Source organism: Lichenostomus cassidix, chromosome 1 (assembly GCF_008360975.1).
Source record: "Lichenostomus cassidix isolate B80296 chromosome 1, HeHo_3.0, whole genome shotgun sequence".
Classification (NCBI taxonomy): Eukaryota; Metazoa; Chordata; class Aves; order Passeriformes; family Meliphagidae; genus Lichenostomus; species Lichenostomus cassidix.
The window spans coordinates 16,630,994-16,648,020 of record NC_139479.1 but is presented as its reverse complement, the minus strand read 5'-3'; the positions used below and the strand labels follow the sequence as shown (position 1 = coordinate 16,648,020).

General features: G+C 40.7%; 1 protein-coding gene across 1 annotated transcript in view; it reads right to left on the bottom strand.

Moving 5' to 3' along the window:
* VEGFD (vascular endothelial growth factor D) overlaps positions 1–17,027 on the bottom strand; it is a 30,910-nt gene that overhangs the window by 1,116 nt on the left and 12,767 nt on the right. Inside the window, exons 2-6 of the mRNA XM_085051613.1 lie at positions 11,891–12,101; positions 7,751–7,941; positions 4,737–4,885; positions 3,619–3,716; positions 1,028–1,223 (exon numbers count right to left, since the gene is read on the bottom strand). Of these exons, the coding sequence (XP_084907739.1) occupies positions 1,028–1,223; positions 3,619–3,716; positions 4,737–4,885; positions 7,751–7,941; positions 11,891–12,101 (845 nt within the window). The remainder of the gene's footprint in view (positions 1–1,027; positions 1,224–3,618; positions 3,717–4,736; positions 4,886–7,750; positions 7,942–11,890; positions 12,102–17,027) is intronic.

Here is a 17,027-nt window from a genome sequence, read left to right as displayed (position 1 = left end):
AAATAACCAATTCTTTTGTGCTTACTTTCAGCTATGCTGATTGTTTTAACTATTTCTGTACTTGTCAACTATTTTGTGTTTGTCCTCATTTTCAAAGCTGAACATGAAGATGCAAAGTTTACTTCTTCCACAGCATCTTCCCTGTGAATGAACCTTTTGAGGCCTCTGAGAGTGGACAGTGAGTGACCACTCAGTGAACTGCACCTCTGCCAAGGTACCCAGGGAAACTGGATGCTGACTGTCCTTACATAAACTTTGAGACTAAGCTACTGCATGCTCCTGGGTCTCTACATGGGACCAAAGCTTTCTGAAAAATTAAAACAATTAACAAATGCATTGAAACAGGTGTTTTAAGAGGGCATTTTCTATCTGTGATCTAACACGGAAACCTCAAAACTAATCATACAAAAAGATTGGGGAAATTCATTGAGTATAGAAGCCCCAAAACAATTTTCCTGCTCCTCAGTGGAGTCAGAGCTGGTTGAGTGGATTTGTATGTGTATAAAATTGCATTAGGTTTAGAAAATTGCTTTCACTGAGGACAAACTGGATAAGGCATGTGCTGTGTGCTCTGTGCTCTGTGTGCAGATTTAGGGAGCCTTTGTCCCTAACCATCCATGAGATTGCCTTCAGCTGCTGCAGAGAACAGCTGTCACAGGATGTGTTCTGCCTACCTACAAACACAAGACTCAGTACCTCACTGCAGAAAATAGTATCAGTTGTAGTACAGTTTTAATCATCATTCCCTAAAGATTAGTAAAAAATAAAAATTAGTAAGTATTGACAGCTGAATAGCAGATAGCAGCCTTGTCCAGATTTCTTTAAAATACAAATAAACCTTAGATTCCTTTTATGAGGTAAGTATTTTAAATATAATCTCCATTATTATTATTATCCTTGTCTGCCAAACTTCAGGAAGGCATTTTATCCTGAGTGGACATCCTATCCAATTCAGCGCTTGCAGCTCCATCTAGGCATGTTAATTCAGGTCTTGCTCTGTAGACACTGAATGACAAGGATCACTTACCTGCAGGTTTCAGCATGAAATATCTTGTGTTTTAGAGCACAGCTCTCCTGGCTCTCCCTACACAAATAGCAGCTGCAGTTCTCTTTGCTTTGAAAGAAATCTGTGGGACACTTATGTCTACAGATGCATTCACAATTTTCTTCATCAAATTCCATATGTTGTCCACACATAGCCAGCTCAGCAAGAGGAGGGAGTCCTGCAATAGCACATACATCTTTTAGCAATAAGCTTTACATGACCAAATCCTGCTTTTGAAGAGACTCTTTCTGTTCTCTATTCACTAGGGCTCACACATGTACTTTCTGATCGATTCTAGACTTCACAATTTCTGTTGTAACTTCCCATGCAGAAAAGGACTTGAGAGGATTGAAATGATTATTTCACTCTATTCTAATACTGCTATTTCTTGTGGATTGAACCAGCAAAAAAAGTCTTGGGGGATGTATATTACAAGAGCCTAATGTTACATTTTGGAATGCACAAATCTTTACTTGACAGCAAAATTTAAAAATAAAATCTCCAAAAGATTTAGTCTATACCCATGACAAAATGGGACATCCATTCAAACTACCACACCCATCACATGTGTAGTTCACTGCAGAGTCACTGTAGAAATTTTTAAGGAGTAATGCACCTAGTAAGGTGCAAGCTGGCCTAGTACTTCAACAAGGAGCACATTCACATTTGTCAAAGATAAAAGAAAATAATTTGTTTGGGGAAAAAAAAAAGCCCAAAGCAGCCAAGGGAACTCACTGTCTAATATCTTCCCTCAAAATACACATCTGGAGTACAATATGAAGCTAATCCTAGCAAAAAGGGAACACATTTTGTGAAAGCTTTATTAAAATGCAAACAGCACATCCCCAGTTAAAGGTCATGTCAAATAACATGTCACTGGGAAGGTAATTTCCTGTAGCTTTACAATTAGCTGTTGGATTTAACCTATGGAATGTGAAATGCACCCTTCACCTCTGCTGGCTGATCCCTGATCTCAGTGGCCAGAAAAGGCTTGCACATTACTTGAAAGAAATCTTCATTATTATTTACTCAATGCTGAAAAAGCAGTATCTAGATAGAATAAAACCCAAGACCTTTTGAAGGGAGGAGGAAGTCTACCCAGAATTCTTGGAAGACAAACCCCTTCCTTGGGGTGATAAAGCTTGGCATGTGTGAAGTGGTGTAGAGTGTTTCAATCTCACTTTGTTTCAACCTCAAAGACAGATTTTAAGTTATTTTGTCCCAGCCACTTGCCAAACACAATGTACTTCAGAGAATGATATTTTTTCTGAGGAAGTATTGAGTCTATGTCAACAAGGGCCATAATTCAACAAGCCACAAATTTTAATGCTCCAAGCTGACAAGACTCAGAATTGAGAGGGGTCTGGCTATTCTCGGTCCTTCAGACTCACTCTGAAACACGGAGTATTAATTCTTTCTTGAGTGAAAGTCTAACCTGAGTTTGGCTGCCTAATCTGACGGTCAGGGGATCTTATCCAGAGTGAGAAAAATCCAAGAGAAACCACTATGAAAGTTATTTCTTGCATATTGTCATTAGGAGCTTGTAATCAGGAGACAAGTTGAGAGGTAATTTAGATTTATTTTAGTTTGCTAGTCTAAGAATTGCTCTCCAGCTTGATTTATTGTTGCCTTGCATGGTTTATTCTTTTTCTTGCTTTGTGCTTTAGCATGTAGGCTAAAGCACAAAGGCAAAATTTCCTTCTCTGTCTGTCTGCTCCAGTGCTTTCATCATGTTATTTTGACCAGTACAATTTCCTGAGAAAAACAATTTTTAAAAACCTTACACAGGACTTGGAGACAATTTAACTTCTCTTAATATTTATTGCTGGTAAGTACGTTTAGACTTACGCAGTTGCCGCCCAGAATATTGCCTGCAAATTTCTCTGACAGATGAAAATTTTACAGAAGCAGAGGAAGAAGGGCAGTAATTACTCTTCTACAAATTTTACCCTCTTCCATTTCCTTCCACAGACCTGAAGGAGTATACATATGTAGTTCTGAGCATGTAGGGTGTATCAGTTTGAAAGATTCCTAAATTACTTAAGATTATCATTAAAAGTACTCAAATACCTTGAAAGGTTATATATTTTTTGCACTGGCTACAGCTAACATGAAGGACTGGTTTTGCCTACTTTATTTCTTATTAATTATTTCCTTAAAAAAAAGAAAAAATCAGTACCTGCCTCATGCAATCTATTAATGTATTCGTGGGCATTTATTTTTGCTACACTTAAGAAATTTTCCTAATGCCCATCATACAATTTAAGGCACACATAAAATAAATATTTGTACATGGTACCTACTTCACAAAATCTTATAAATACTTTCCTGTGTTGTATTGAGGTTGTTAATACAGAGAGAGTAAAACATCCAAGCAAAAAAACATGAGATGGGGGGAACAGCATATGTGTGTTTATTTTCAGGCAAGTTTCCACACCTTAATCAAAGTCTATCTAGGTATATGGAATAAAAATTGTAACTCTCTCAATGAAAAAATAGCAAGAAGACCAGAATGAGACACAAAGACCTTCAAGATTGTATACAAAAGTGTCTCTTTATCATTTCACCTTTACCTTCTCTTCTGTTGGAATGCTCTGTGTCTATAACACATTCACATTTGTCACTATCCCAGATCCATCCATTATGGCAAAATTTGTTGGCAAAGGGGCATCTAGAAGATAAAAAATTGAGATAGGAATTAAAAATAATACTCCTGCCATGTTACTGTATTCATGACATTCATGCCATGTAACTGTATTCAATTTTGCCTTGCTGCCAGAAGGTTCAGCTCCAGTTTAAATTTGCCCATGCTCATGGATCCACATGGGACTATTTCAGTGTCAGAGGGACAGAATGACTTTCAGGCCCTTTGCTCAGGGAGGGGAACTCACAAACTGAAAAAAGACTGAGGTTCTTCTGTATTTGTCTAGAAAGAGGATTTGGAGTGGCCAGCAGGCTGAGGGAGGGCTGGAGTGGCTTTGCTGAAATGACACCTCTTCCCAGCCCCATGTCCAACTGAAGGGCAGGGATGGGGACAAGCCAAATGCAGGGCTTGACAGAGACATTCAGGGTGACTTCCAGTGAGTCACTCAAGCTATTTGAGTTTCTAGTGTTTAATTTATGCAGCCTTTTCCCACCAGGAGTACCAGTATTTTATGCCATATTTTGGAGTGAGGTGTGAGGCCACTTTTCTCCAGTCCATGAGCCTGACAGATGCAAACCAGGACTGGATCAAAAAGTGAAAAGCCATGATTCACATTGTTTCTGACCTGATGTGCCATAAGGTATGGCAGAGGGCTTTAGCTTGAGCACAGAACTCAGTGTGCCCTGGCTAAATAATGCACGAGCCAAGTTGCTGTGTGAGGTTGAAAGTGCACAAATACCCAAATAGCACAAATACCCAGATAGATCCAGTGGAGCATAGTGCCAATGTGTGCCCTTTGAGTCCCTGCTCAAGCACCTAAGTGTTTTAGTGACTCCAGATGCTGCTGAACTGGCCTGCAGTTTGTTAGATTCTGATGTCCATTCACTTAAAATTCACACGGTTTAGGTGAACTTTCTAACCCTGAGTGATAACCAAGTTATTCAGAAAAACTTTTGGGATGACAGAAAGAGAATGGACCATTATAACAAGCAAGTCAGAACAAAACTATTTCAACATATGTAGAAGTTTGCCAGTGAGGGAACTTACCCATCCTCTTCTGGGTACTGGACAGATCTTCGTATGATGGTGTACTGCTGGCGCTGGGTGTTTGATGTACACTTACAGGCTGTGTGATTGGCAATTTTGATGGGCACAGGCTCAGGGACACTTGTCAAGGGAACTGAGATCTCAAAGAGCTAGGTGGGACAAATTACATTTATTTTTCAGTTTCCATTACACGGTTAATATTTGGAGTTTTAAATAAAAATCTCATATTCTCTTCCACCATTTTTCCCACCCTTGCTTTTTTCTAGAGATAGTTACCATACATATAAATAAGCAGGAATGCACTCAGGGTTTTGAAGAGTAAGCGGTGCCCACCAAGGTAGGAACTTGCCAAAAGAGGCATCCTAGTGCTGTATTACAGCTATTAAACACCCAAGACCACTCAAAATTGTTTGCAATCAAGCTGAAAAACATCTACGGGATGCTAGGGCCAAATGGGAAAGAGGCTCTCCTAGGTCACAATATAGATGTATTTAGTATTCTATTACCACCAGCTGTGGGGCATTAGCTGTTATCTCCTGCTGTGACTCACCCCTGATAACAGACAATGGGCCATCAAGAACCAACAGCACGACTCATGGAATTATCTCATCCTATTGTGAGATGCTCCACCCAGGAGGGAGGAGCCAAGCATTCCCACCTGGATATAACCTGGCCTTGGAACTGCATAAGGAGCCCTGTCTACTGGATTCCTAGAGGACAAGAGCTATCACTGGACCTTCAGCTGGAGACTGAACCTTCCACAGGATCACTGCTTCAACCTAACCCCTTCAGTTGGACTGCTACCACCACCCTAACAGGGTGTCAGGTTGTATCTGACTTTGTCAATGTTTTTTCCTTGTGTTATTACACTTTTTAAAATTTTCCCTATTAAATTTATATTCCTGACTTGTGATCTCCCGCTGGTTTGTTTTCAAACTAATACAAGGCAGGTGTTGAGAACTTTGTTCTTGGTTATATCATCAGTTGAATCCTTATCACTTACAGAGACAGCTTCTTGGCTATAACTACAGTATGCATCTTTAGGGACCTAACTAACCCCCACAGACTCCTCAGAGAGGGAAGAAACAGGACCAAATAGAGGAAAGTTCATTCTGCTTCATCTGGGTTTCTGCAGGGAATCATCCTGTAAATGTCTCTCTGTTGACTATAGCAGGAGCTTAAGGAACAAAGCAGCCTGCCTTTAGCGCATTCAGATTGTTTAAGGGTGATCTTTGAGGAGCCCTGTGGAGGCTCTGGCTCCTTGGGCAGCTATGTCTAGGAGCTGTTGAAGTGATCCACACTCCCTCTGCCCCTCAAACCAGCTTCCTTCTCATGGAAACCAAAGCATTGGGCTCATCTTGGTGTGCCAGCATGTCTTGGCTTAAAGCTGCATCCACCTGGAGGGACTGAGTATTCCCAAGCCAGACTGCTTAGACATTAAAACTTCGGTGTTGCAGTGTCTAACTTTAGGTGGCATTAATATCTTTCAATGGATATTTTATACCAAGGGGGAAAAGTGCCCTCACTAACATGGAAATATGGGAATAATTCCATTAGAGGAATAAACCTGGACTAATGGTGGTATATCCAGGAGTGGAACTTAGCTGGGGACTTTTGAGGGAATGCTTATTTTGAAGGACGCTAAAGGAATGTTACCCTCTGCAAAACTGCAGCTTTTCAACAAACTTATGAACTGTTGCTCAAAAAACACATAAATAAATAAATACCTTTTAGCCTGACCTAGCTCCCTGAACTGATCAGATGTCTTTTGTGTGTGGCCAACAGCTCATAACAGCTTTCTCCTTCTGGTGTGGAATGAAAGCAATTAATGAGCATTGACGCAAGAAGGACAGGCCCTGATTTATTTTACTCCAGCTATATTCCAGTACACCCAGACACAGTGGAATTATATTCCAACAAACACAAAATAAATACAGAAGTGAATTGGACCTGGTCCCCATGAGGGCTTCAGTTTTCTTTTTGAAACAATTGCCCTTGATCTTTGTTCTGACTTAAAGAAAAGCCTTTTTCATAAGTAGAATTTAATTTATTTCGCCAAGTGAACTAGGAATGCACAAGGTGAAGGTTCATCAGAGAGGACCAGTCTCCTGTGCTTCATCTGTGGGTATGGATCACAGAACCATGGAAAGGCTTGGTTGGAAAAGACCTTAAAGATCATCTAGTTGCAACCCCTTACCCCTTCCCATGGGCAGGGGTGCCACCCCTGAGACCAGATAGCTGATGAATACAGATGGTTTTGTCCACAGAGCAGATTGAAAGTACTAAAACTGGAGCTCTGCTCAGTCACCCACTGGAGCAAGGTATCTCAGTACACAGCCTCTAGTGGGAGTCTACAGAAAAAAGTTGTCTGGCTACACCATGCTCAGGTTTTGGCACTTGTCATTAAAATTTGGGTATTGCCTGTTGTACCTAATTAGTAATTGACTATTGGTTTAAGCCTTTCTTTCCCTAAGGGATGTGTGATTTGGGACATTCTGATCCTAAGCCATGCTAATTCAGATCATCTGGCCTCTCCTGATGAATATGTATCCTTTTTTGGCTTGCAAAATTGCACATCCAAAATTATTAGCCAGCCTTCTTGGCATAGACAGTAATGTTGAAATGCAGCAGCCCAACACAACAAAATTTCCAGGGGTTAAACATTTGGTACAGAGGATTCCTATGAGATGATACTCTCAAGGGGTCCCCAGTCCAAGTAACAATATATTGAAGGATTAAATTTCTGATCATCACATGAGCCTGCAGTCACTTTCTCAGGGCCAGATTTTCCATTCCTACACAGATATAAACAATTTTTAATAATGCAAAATGAATGTAAAATGCTATTGCACACTCCTGCATTCACTCTGCATGGATAAAAAATTAATTCTTCTGTTTGTTATGACAGTGTAGACAGATCTTTCATAACAGGATCTCAGAAACCAAACATCCTCCTTCCCCTCCCTTTTTGGTGAGCCAGGGTAAAAAGAAAACAGATGAATAGCTTCATTTACCGTTTTCGACACGTAAGTTGTACTTGTGTTCATGCAGCTGAGACTCTCCTCATTGCAGCAGCCTCCACATCTGAACACGTTCACACAAGGAGGCTTGAAAAATTTGTTGGTCGTTGTACCCAGCTCTTTGGCAACTTCCACACAGGTTTCCCTTGGCACACACTGAGTCTTTTGCCATTCTTCATCTATGACTGAAGAAAACACTATATTTGTAAGCTATCATGGCAAATTTAAACCTCTTGATTAGTGAAGCAGAAGCATTATATAAGTAAAAATGAAGTACTGGCAGGCCATTTGCATTTACTTGGATCAATTTGCACTTACTTGGATCAATCTAAGGACCAGAGAGAGTCTGAGTGCAAAATTATCCCAGTAACTTACACCAGCTGCACTGGCAGAGAGGTTGTTGCATTTATCTGCCTTTAGCTTTCAATGCAAATTACCAAAATCTCTGTTAGTTTCAGCAGATTAAGTAGAGCTGCATTGATTTCCCTTAGCTGAGAGTCCCCAGCTCCACAGTGTCTGACAAAGCTGCCCCACATCCCGTTCCCCTTTGCTCCAGGGTAACCTTCCTTACTGTCATTTTATCCTCTCTGACTGTACCCCACCACGGACTCAGTAGAGCCTGGGCCTGAGTGCAAAAGCACATTAATGATTAACAGATTCTGGTCAGAGGGTATTAATACTCCTGATGGATGTCAGCCAGCGAGCACTGTTTCCAAAATGCCCAAAGAAATCCAAGACAAACAGTCTCACACCTCAACACCATCAGGGGGTTCAAGTCTGAATAACAGGAATATGAATTCAAGCATGAGTCGTCTATTCAAAACACCGTGGCATCTTTCAAATACTGAGTTGCTGTAGACTAGTAGACTAGGCTTGACTGATTTGTCAGATTCAGACTGTGAGAAGGAATAATGCATTAACTGCCTGAATCAGACAAACAGTGGCATTTACATAATATAATACAATATTGAGTTCTGTCAAGAGGTGGCCCTCCATTTTTTCCTTTTGCTTACTTGATTTAAGTTAAGGAATTGGTCATGAGTCATCAATGCTTATGCTTTAAGTTCTTCTTAAAATAATGAAAAACATTTTTCTTCTCTACCCGGTATATCAGGCTTCTGAAAGATCAAAAGCAACTTCTATACTATTAAAAAAAGTTCTCTCTTCCAGTGCAGTCCACCTCCCTACTATTGGAAAAGCAGTGCCTACATTTGCAGTGAAGGTCTGGAAAAAAAATTCTGGAATATTTTAACCTACATGTTATATTTTGCCATCAGTTGAACATCTATGTTTCTTATTCCTGACTTTCCTTTTGCTGTTTTTAACTTTTTCTTCAAATGACTTTGTATATTTAAATAATTTTGTTTATTCCTGCAAAGTCCTTCCACAGGATTGATTTACTCCATTTTTCAGTCATGCAAAGAGTACAGGAAATAAGAGTTTGATGTCTGAATTGTTAAGAAGCAGCATAAATTAAGAGGAGAATAATCATTAAAATTAATAGGATTTTCTAGAGTAATGTTAGACTACCAAAATAGCAATCTAGTCCTAACCTTAAAATAGAAAATAAAGTGATTGCCAAACTCATTAAGGTATGAGCCTGTAATCACTTCAGATGTCACTTCAGTGAGCATAAGCAGCGATGACCTTTCCAGCTACACACATCCTCACTTTATTAACCACTTCTTTAGCAGGAGGACTGTTACAGGGACTGGCTTCAAGTTAGTGGGTATCACATTTTTTTCAGAAACCCCATGGTCACCCTGATATTTTCTGTGACCAAGTGCAGGGCAGTTGCTGAGAAATTTGGCTCTGATACAGTCTCCAGCTTGCAAGTGCTGCAGTCCTTAGTGAGCTGAGCAGCTCAGGGGAGACTGTGGTTAGATGAAGTGACATGAAATTTCAGTGAATTTGTTGTTAAAGGTCTAGAAAGGAGGAACAGAGTCCTGAATTTTCCCTGGTGGAGTCTGGAGGGCTGTGGAAGATTCTCTAGTGAAACAGTGATGAGTGCTGACCCAGCCTTCTCATCAAAAGATTTTATTAAAACAAAACAGATGCCCTTGGCAAAAAGCTTAATGACTAAACAGGGTGTGGGAAAGAAATACATGTTTATGGGCTTGGTTTTTTTCTAAAGGAACTTTAGTACCTTGAACATATTAATGTATTAGAACAAAAGTAGTTTCTGCCCTGGGATAATTTCACTTTGAATGGAAGAATGGAGAAGATGGGCCAATGGGCTTTTTGTAATTTGAATTTCAGCAACTTCACTTTTAATGATAGAGCTGACATCTCTGTGTCTAGAGTTAGACTTTCAAAGGGAAAATAGGAAGCAACCTAATAGCTGTTCCAAGCAGAAAATTGTATCTATATATCCATTGTAATAGAACCACACAACAGTTTTGTTTGGAAGGGAACTTAAAGATCATCTAATTCCAACCCCACTACCGTGGGCAGGAACACCTTCCTCTAGACCAGACTGCTTAGTGTTCCATCCAGCCTGGCCTCACACTTCCAGGAATGGGTTATCCACAGCTTCTCTGGACAGCCTGTGCCAATGTCTTCCTAATACCTAACCTAAATTTATCATCTGTCAGCTTAAAGCCATTCCCATCACTACCTGCCCTTGAGAAAAGTCCCTCTCCAGCTCTCTTGTAGCTCCCTCTTAGGTACTGGAAGGCTGCAATTAGGTGTCTGTGGAGCTTTCTCTTTTCCAGGCTGAGGACCCCCACCTCGCTTAGCCTGACTTCATAGGAGAGCTTCTGCAGCCCTGTGACCATCTCAAATTAGTTACAGCACAGGAAATGGCATAGTGACCTTATTTCCTGAATGTTATTTATATTGCAAATAATAAGTTACATTATTCTGCCATTGAATAGTGCCAATTTCAATGTGCCCTGCCTCAGTAACATTTAATAACATCCTCTGTTGTCATGTTGTTTTGACAAAAGCGATATTTTAATTTTGCAGAAATGTTGGTGTTCACTAAATGAGCAATAGTGAGCAGGGGATTACAGTACTTGGGTACTCCTTTTAATTATTCTACAGATTTTTAATGTTACTGAGTAGAATTATAAAGGTATGTAAGGAAAATGTTTATCACTGTTAAAAGCCTTCTTAATTTTTCTTCATGTATCTATTTGATTTAGCTTTCTTTTCTGTACAAAATTTCTGTGAAAAGGGTAAAAACAGGCCTGTGATGTGAAAACCCTCCTCAGACAGGAATTGTATACACATTTCTGTGTTGTGGCTCAGAGGAGCAATTTAAGGCCTTTGCTCAGATATAATTTATCTGAGTAATGGTGTGTGAATATGGCTGGGGTTGTAAAAGTGGTATTGGAACAGGATCAGCGATATCTGATTTCCCAAAAGGAAAGTGATATGATAATATCACTTCAGGGTAAAGACAACAAAAAGATTATCTCAGCCTGTCCTTCATTAGGCTATGGTTTAGCTTTGCTGTAGGATGTCCATCTCCTAGACCATATAGTGACTGATCCTTTGTTTTACATCCATGAATATGTAATGTCTATTGAGTATTACAGCTACAAGATGTTCATTCTTGCTCCAGATGAGGGACTAGGTTGTGATTCTCCACTTTCAGTTGCTGGTTGGTTGCTTCAAGATCTACTTTTCTCTAGAGAAACTTCCTCAAACAGATCAATGTTAGGACAACACCTTCTTCCCCTCAATCCCCACACAGACACTGCTGCTGGTGCAGTGCCTTACATCAGAGCACATGTAATAAAAAAGGGATTTCTGTGCCTGCAGTAAAGTTCATTCATTTCTGCCTGCAAGCAAGTTCTTAAATGTAGCACAATGCTGCTGTCCAGCCCCTTGGCCAGTCACTCTGACCTGGTTTTTGTACATTGACTTCTCTTTCTTCTGTGGACTGACAAATTCCTGTATAGTACATCTTCCCTTTGGAGAGTATGCAGAGAACAATAAGCCTGATTTGGCACCAAAGGGGGAGGTGTTGTCTGACATTTTTTTATGCTAAGTAATTTTCCAGTAATGCCCTGTTGTTTCCAGTATGGGTTTATTCTAGGAACCCCCTTACTTACTTAACACTTTACTTCACAAGAATCGGGGAGGGGTCTTGAAGCTGAGATCAGACTTGGCCACACCTGCACCCACCTTTCAGTGTGTCGATATCGTAGAAAGCAGCAGCAAATCTGGTTGAGCGGTGTGAAGCAGAGCGGGAGTCTAAGTTGGCCAGACTCTTGAGTTTTAACCTGCATTTCCACAGCTTCCAGTCCTCAGAGTGAGTGATGTGAAGCAGCTCTTCCAGGCTGGATGCTCTCCTAATCTGCTGTTCTGATCTCTCCAATGCTGACAGAGATGTCCTCTGGAAGGAAAGGGGCAAGTCAGAAAGCCAGTACCTTACAGCCTGTCCTCAGTGCAGCACGTGGAGCACTTGTACCAACAGGCAGAACATCACAGAGCACATCTGAGAGTACCTGGGAGAACAGCAGCTTACAGAGATCTCTAGGGCTTTTACAGTGCCCAGCACCAGACTAATCTGTAGGATTTGTGCCCACATAAATTGGAAAGGGGAGATACCCATTTCTTCACCTTCTTCATCACAGCCCTCAGAGCTATTTAATAAATGCAGACTTTACTGTGTCTCTGGTCTGCAGGGAACCTGGTAGGCACTGATCACATCACAGCTGTGCCTGAGCTGGCCAGTCATGCCAGAGTGAACCCCAGGTCACCCTACAGGCAACCTGAAGAGTTCAGCTGGTGAGCCCAGCCCATGTGCCTCTACAACAAACCACCTTGGGTGCCAAAACTCTGTTTCCAGCCATGAGACATCACTGCAGGGCCAGGTGACACAGCTGGAAGCTGCCCTAAGTACAAGGGCCCTTCCACATGGCAGGCAAACACAACACTGGACATGCTGCAAAGTGCAGGGTGCATCTGCCATCTCCCATTCTGACCACCACGGGGGTCATGCCCATGTCCAGCCTCAGGGCTGGGGCTGTGCAGCAGCATTAGCACAGTCACTGCCTTTTCCACCTGTGTGATGTTTGTGACCACTCTGCTTCCTTTGGAGAAAACTCCCTGCAAAGACCCACCCCATCAGTTTGAAGTAAATATTCACTTTAAAAATAGCTGTTTAACACTTAATATTGTGCACCATCCCATAACAATACTGCTTTCTTTGGCTGCTGCTTTCCAACATCTGTGTTTGTGCCTTTATCAAGGCCTTGAGTATTTATTTCCACTGAGTCACCAGATCTGCTGAAAGCATTGTCTCCAACCCAAGTAAGAGGTTATCTCTGTGAATGACTGTGTTACACTGGGATGGTGATCTCTCAGCTGTACTCTCTGGTCATACAGTAACTGTATTTTTGACTTGAAAACAGAGGGCTGTAGTGCCAGCTGTCATAAATGAAATTGCAGCTGTTTAAAGCAAAGCTGTAGTACAGGAGGCTGTTGGTGAGGTGTGTAGCAGACAGCAGTCTGAACCAGCAGTGAGTGAGTGTTCTGTATAGGGCTGGGGAGGCGATGGGGGAAAGGGTCACCTATAACAGGAAGATTTTTAGATGAGATCTGAAATTCAAGCACTGAGAGCATCTGTTACTTGTTATAAAAACATCTGTGGCATTTATTCTTCAACAATACAGCTGTTAGCCTGTAAGTGTGGGACAAGTTCGTTTTTGGGTAATTAATTACCTTCCACTGACCAAAAATTCTGTAAGTAGTTAGCTCAGAAAAAGTTGTTTGCTCTCCTTTCATGCCCATGCAGAAGATTATATTGTGCTCTAGCAAGCTGCCATGTTTCATTATAGAGATGGCTGCTTCATAGGTGAATGATTTCTCTTGCATTTCATATGGAGTGAAAACTGGAAACCCCATCTCAATACTTATGGACAAATAGCTCAGAAGGAATGTGAATATTTAGCACCAGTAACTGAATTCCAAGACAGTTTTTCAAACAAGATTCCCAGAATTTTGATGAACCAGGAAAGCTGAAATCCAGCTTGAGGTCAATGCGTCAAGACTTATTTGTTCTAAGAACCACAAATTATATTCACTCTCATTCACAAACTGTCTCCTTGCTCTTGCAAAACATGTGAGTGTAGGACCAGCATTGGCGTGGTGATGGGACCAAAGATATCAAAACTGAACTCTATTGAGCATTAACTTTTCTCCTCTCTCTTTGTGGTTTAAAAAAAAAAAAGTTCTAGCTGAATCAGCATCCAAGACTTCTAAACTAGACTGAATTTACACAGAACCTGTAAAATGAGATGATAGCATTCTGTAACTTAGACGATATTATCCCTGCACTTCTTGTAAGAGTCAGCAGTTTGGGATGGCTGGCTTCTCAGACTGGCTTCTCAATTTCTTTTACTTATATATCAAGAGGTTTTATTAGTCAAAGAATCAGAATTGTTAAGGTTGGAAAAGACCTCTAATATCATCAAGACCAACCATCAATCCAGCAACACCACTGTTTTCACCCCTAAACCAAGCCCTGATTATTACACGAGCAAAGTAAGGTTTAAACCTAAAATGAGTGAATACAGAAAAAGTAGCAATGCCTCCTCATGGTCAGCAAAGATCACTGATTTTATCTAAAGCAAGGATTTGTACTGTTTTAAGGACTTTTTCATTTTTAAAGCTATACAAATTCCATAATGTGGACAGAATACAATTTAAAAATTAGCAAACCCTATGCCTTCACAAGTGCTATTGTGTAGAAGGGTCATTAGTAGAGATCATTTCTAAAAAATTAATCTCTAGCAGGATTTGAATTCTGGCAATTAAAAAATAACACCTCTGATATTGATGCCTAGTAGTGGTACTGACAAAACCTGCCTATGTATTCAGGTAGCTCCTTCTCTTACTGGTTTTCATATATCAGAAATTGGAATGTATGGTCAAAGGAAATGGAAGGAGCAGTGCTCATTGCAGAACTGCCTCTGCAGTCACCAGAAATATATCCTAATTAACTAAACCATGATCATCCAAAATTCACACAGAGTTACCACTTCTCTGTCAGATCCAGCTCTGCTCAGCATTGCCTGAGCTATTCAACCCTGAAGTGAATCTGTTGCCCCTCCTCTTTTCATGTTTTCTAACACTTATCCAAGCTCTGCAGTCTGATGGGATTACCTGTTGCCTACCCTGATAACACAAAAATAATTGTATTCCTTCTTCTTCTATTTGACTTCTTCCTGGAGGCACCAGGTTTTACAGCTGAATTTTTAACTTTTCCACAGGATTCCCTGTCCAGTACAGAATTGCCTTATGCCCTTTCCCATAACAATGGCACTGAGATAAAGTATGGTCTTTGAGCATTGCTGATACTAGATGGTGAGCTGAAGGCACTGCTGGTGTTTCAGGGAGGTCTGAATCTCAAGGAGTTGTAGGTTTTTACAGTGGGAACATCTATTTTGTTTGTGAGCTGGTTATCCTGAGCTCCTTCTGTAGCAAAGACAGAAAAATATAGACACTTATGGAGCACAATTCATTTGAAATCACAATGAAAGTTTTTTAGTGGGTGAGCAGCAAGGCCAGGCTCACCATGACACAAGAGGTATTGGTATGGCAGATCTTTGTTCAAACATATCTCAACTCAGCTATATGAGGTAGAAAACATCTGAAGAGAAGCACTTAATTTTGTTCCAGTCTTACTAACTGTCAAAACAGGAACAGTGAAAAGCCCCTTATGTGTTTCTTTTGATTCAATTGAGACTACTACAATGCTCTTATCTAAAACACTTGCTGGAGCACACAACAGATTGTTCAGCAAACAGAAGGATGTCCTCATCCTAATACACTATGACCATAGCAGGGGTTGTCCACAAGTTAAAAGCATTCAAAAGTAAAAGCTTAAAAGATGAAAAGTGTAGAAGGTGCATCAGCTCTATCAGCAGGACAAAGCCCTACAGCCTGAACTGCTTCTGCTGGGCACCCTCTTCCTACAGCACAGCAGCACCAAATAGAGCTCTGTCATGAAATCTTTCCAAATCTTTCCATTTCTGGTCATCCTACTTTGAAAAGGACAGCACCAAATAAAAGCACAGAACCCCTTATGGTCTCAGATAATGCCATGGATGAAGTGCCATGGGCACCATGCAGATGTGGAGTTCCTTCATATACTGCTCTTTCATATACTATTTAAATTCAAGCCCTGCTTAGATATAGACATACTCTGGCTGACTGAAAAGACACATTTAGAAGAGTGTAGCTTTGGACAGAAATATGAATAAATGTTTCAAAATATTAAGTTGGAGGAGAGTGTTAGATTCAACAGAGTCCCAAACTTACCTGTCATATGGTGATCTAGGACTTTATCCCCTCTCACTGTGATGGCAAGTGGACAGCAGTTAAAACTAGCATTTGAACGGAAGGGGAGCTCCTCACTCAGCCACAGAGCAGGGGAAAGATACACAAATGTCAAACTGATATTTCACTGACATTTCTGGGAGATCCAACTCCTCACAGAAAGCAAGTTGAACAGAACCATCGACTGTTTGTTTCTCCTGACTGTAGCCTTCTGCACATGCTCTTTCCCACTTTTCAGATATCCCTACCTCCTTTTTCAGTGTTTCTTTGATAACTACAGTCCTCCCTTTCAGGTTCCACTCCCATTCTCCACTCTGCTCTCAACATCTTGAACTGCTTGGATCCCACTGTGCTTTTCAGTTGTTTATTTTCACTTCTTTCCCCTATTCTGCTAGGTGGGAGTCTAATGAAACCTTTCTCAGGCTGAGTTGCTCAACCTCCTTGTCCAGAGAAATATATCCATTTTTTCCCTTCCATGCCCTCATCCAACTTTTTTTTACATTGACACAGATTTTAGTAGTCAGCTGAGGTGAGCTGTCACCATTGTGGAAGTTGTTGGTTGTAATGGTTGCAACCAAGACATGGAGCAGAACTTCACTCCACTTGGCATGGTACTCGTAGATAGCAGAATTATGAACTCTGGCCCCAGAAAGCTTAAAATATGCATTAAGACTTGAGAGAAAAACCAATTAGAGAAGGAGTCATTGGGAAAGGGTCGTGGCAATGTCATTTGCATGCTCTCAAAATGAAAAAATTACCTGTGGAGCCATATCACTGGAAAGATCCAAGTGTCCTAAATTTTCAGTCCCATAAATGCACACCCCATAGTCCACCAAAGGCATAAAGCTATTGCCTGTGAGAAATGTTTGAGTAGAATTTATCAATAACAAATATCAAACTAGAAGGTTTGAGTACTTCATTCTTATCTCCTCAGCTTGCTGCCATTCTTAATGTAATTTTTCTAAATATCTTATCT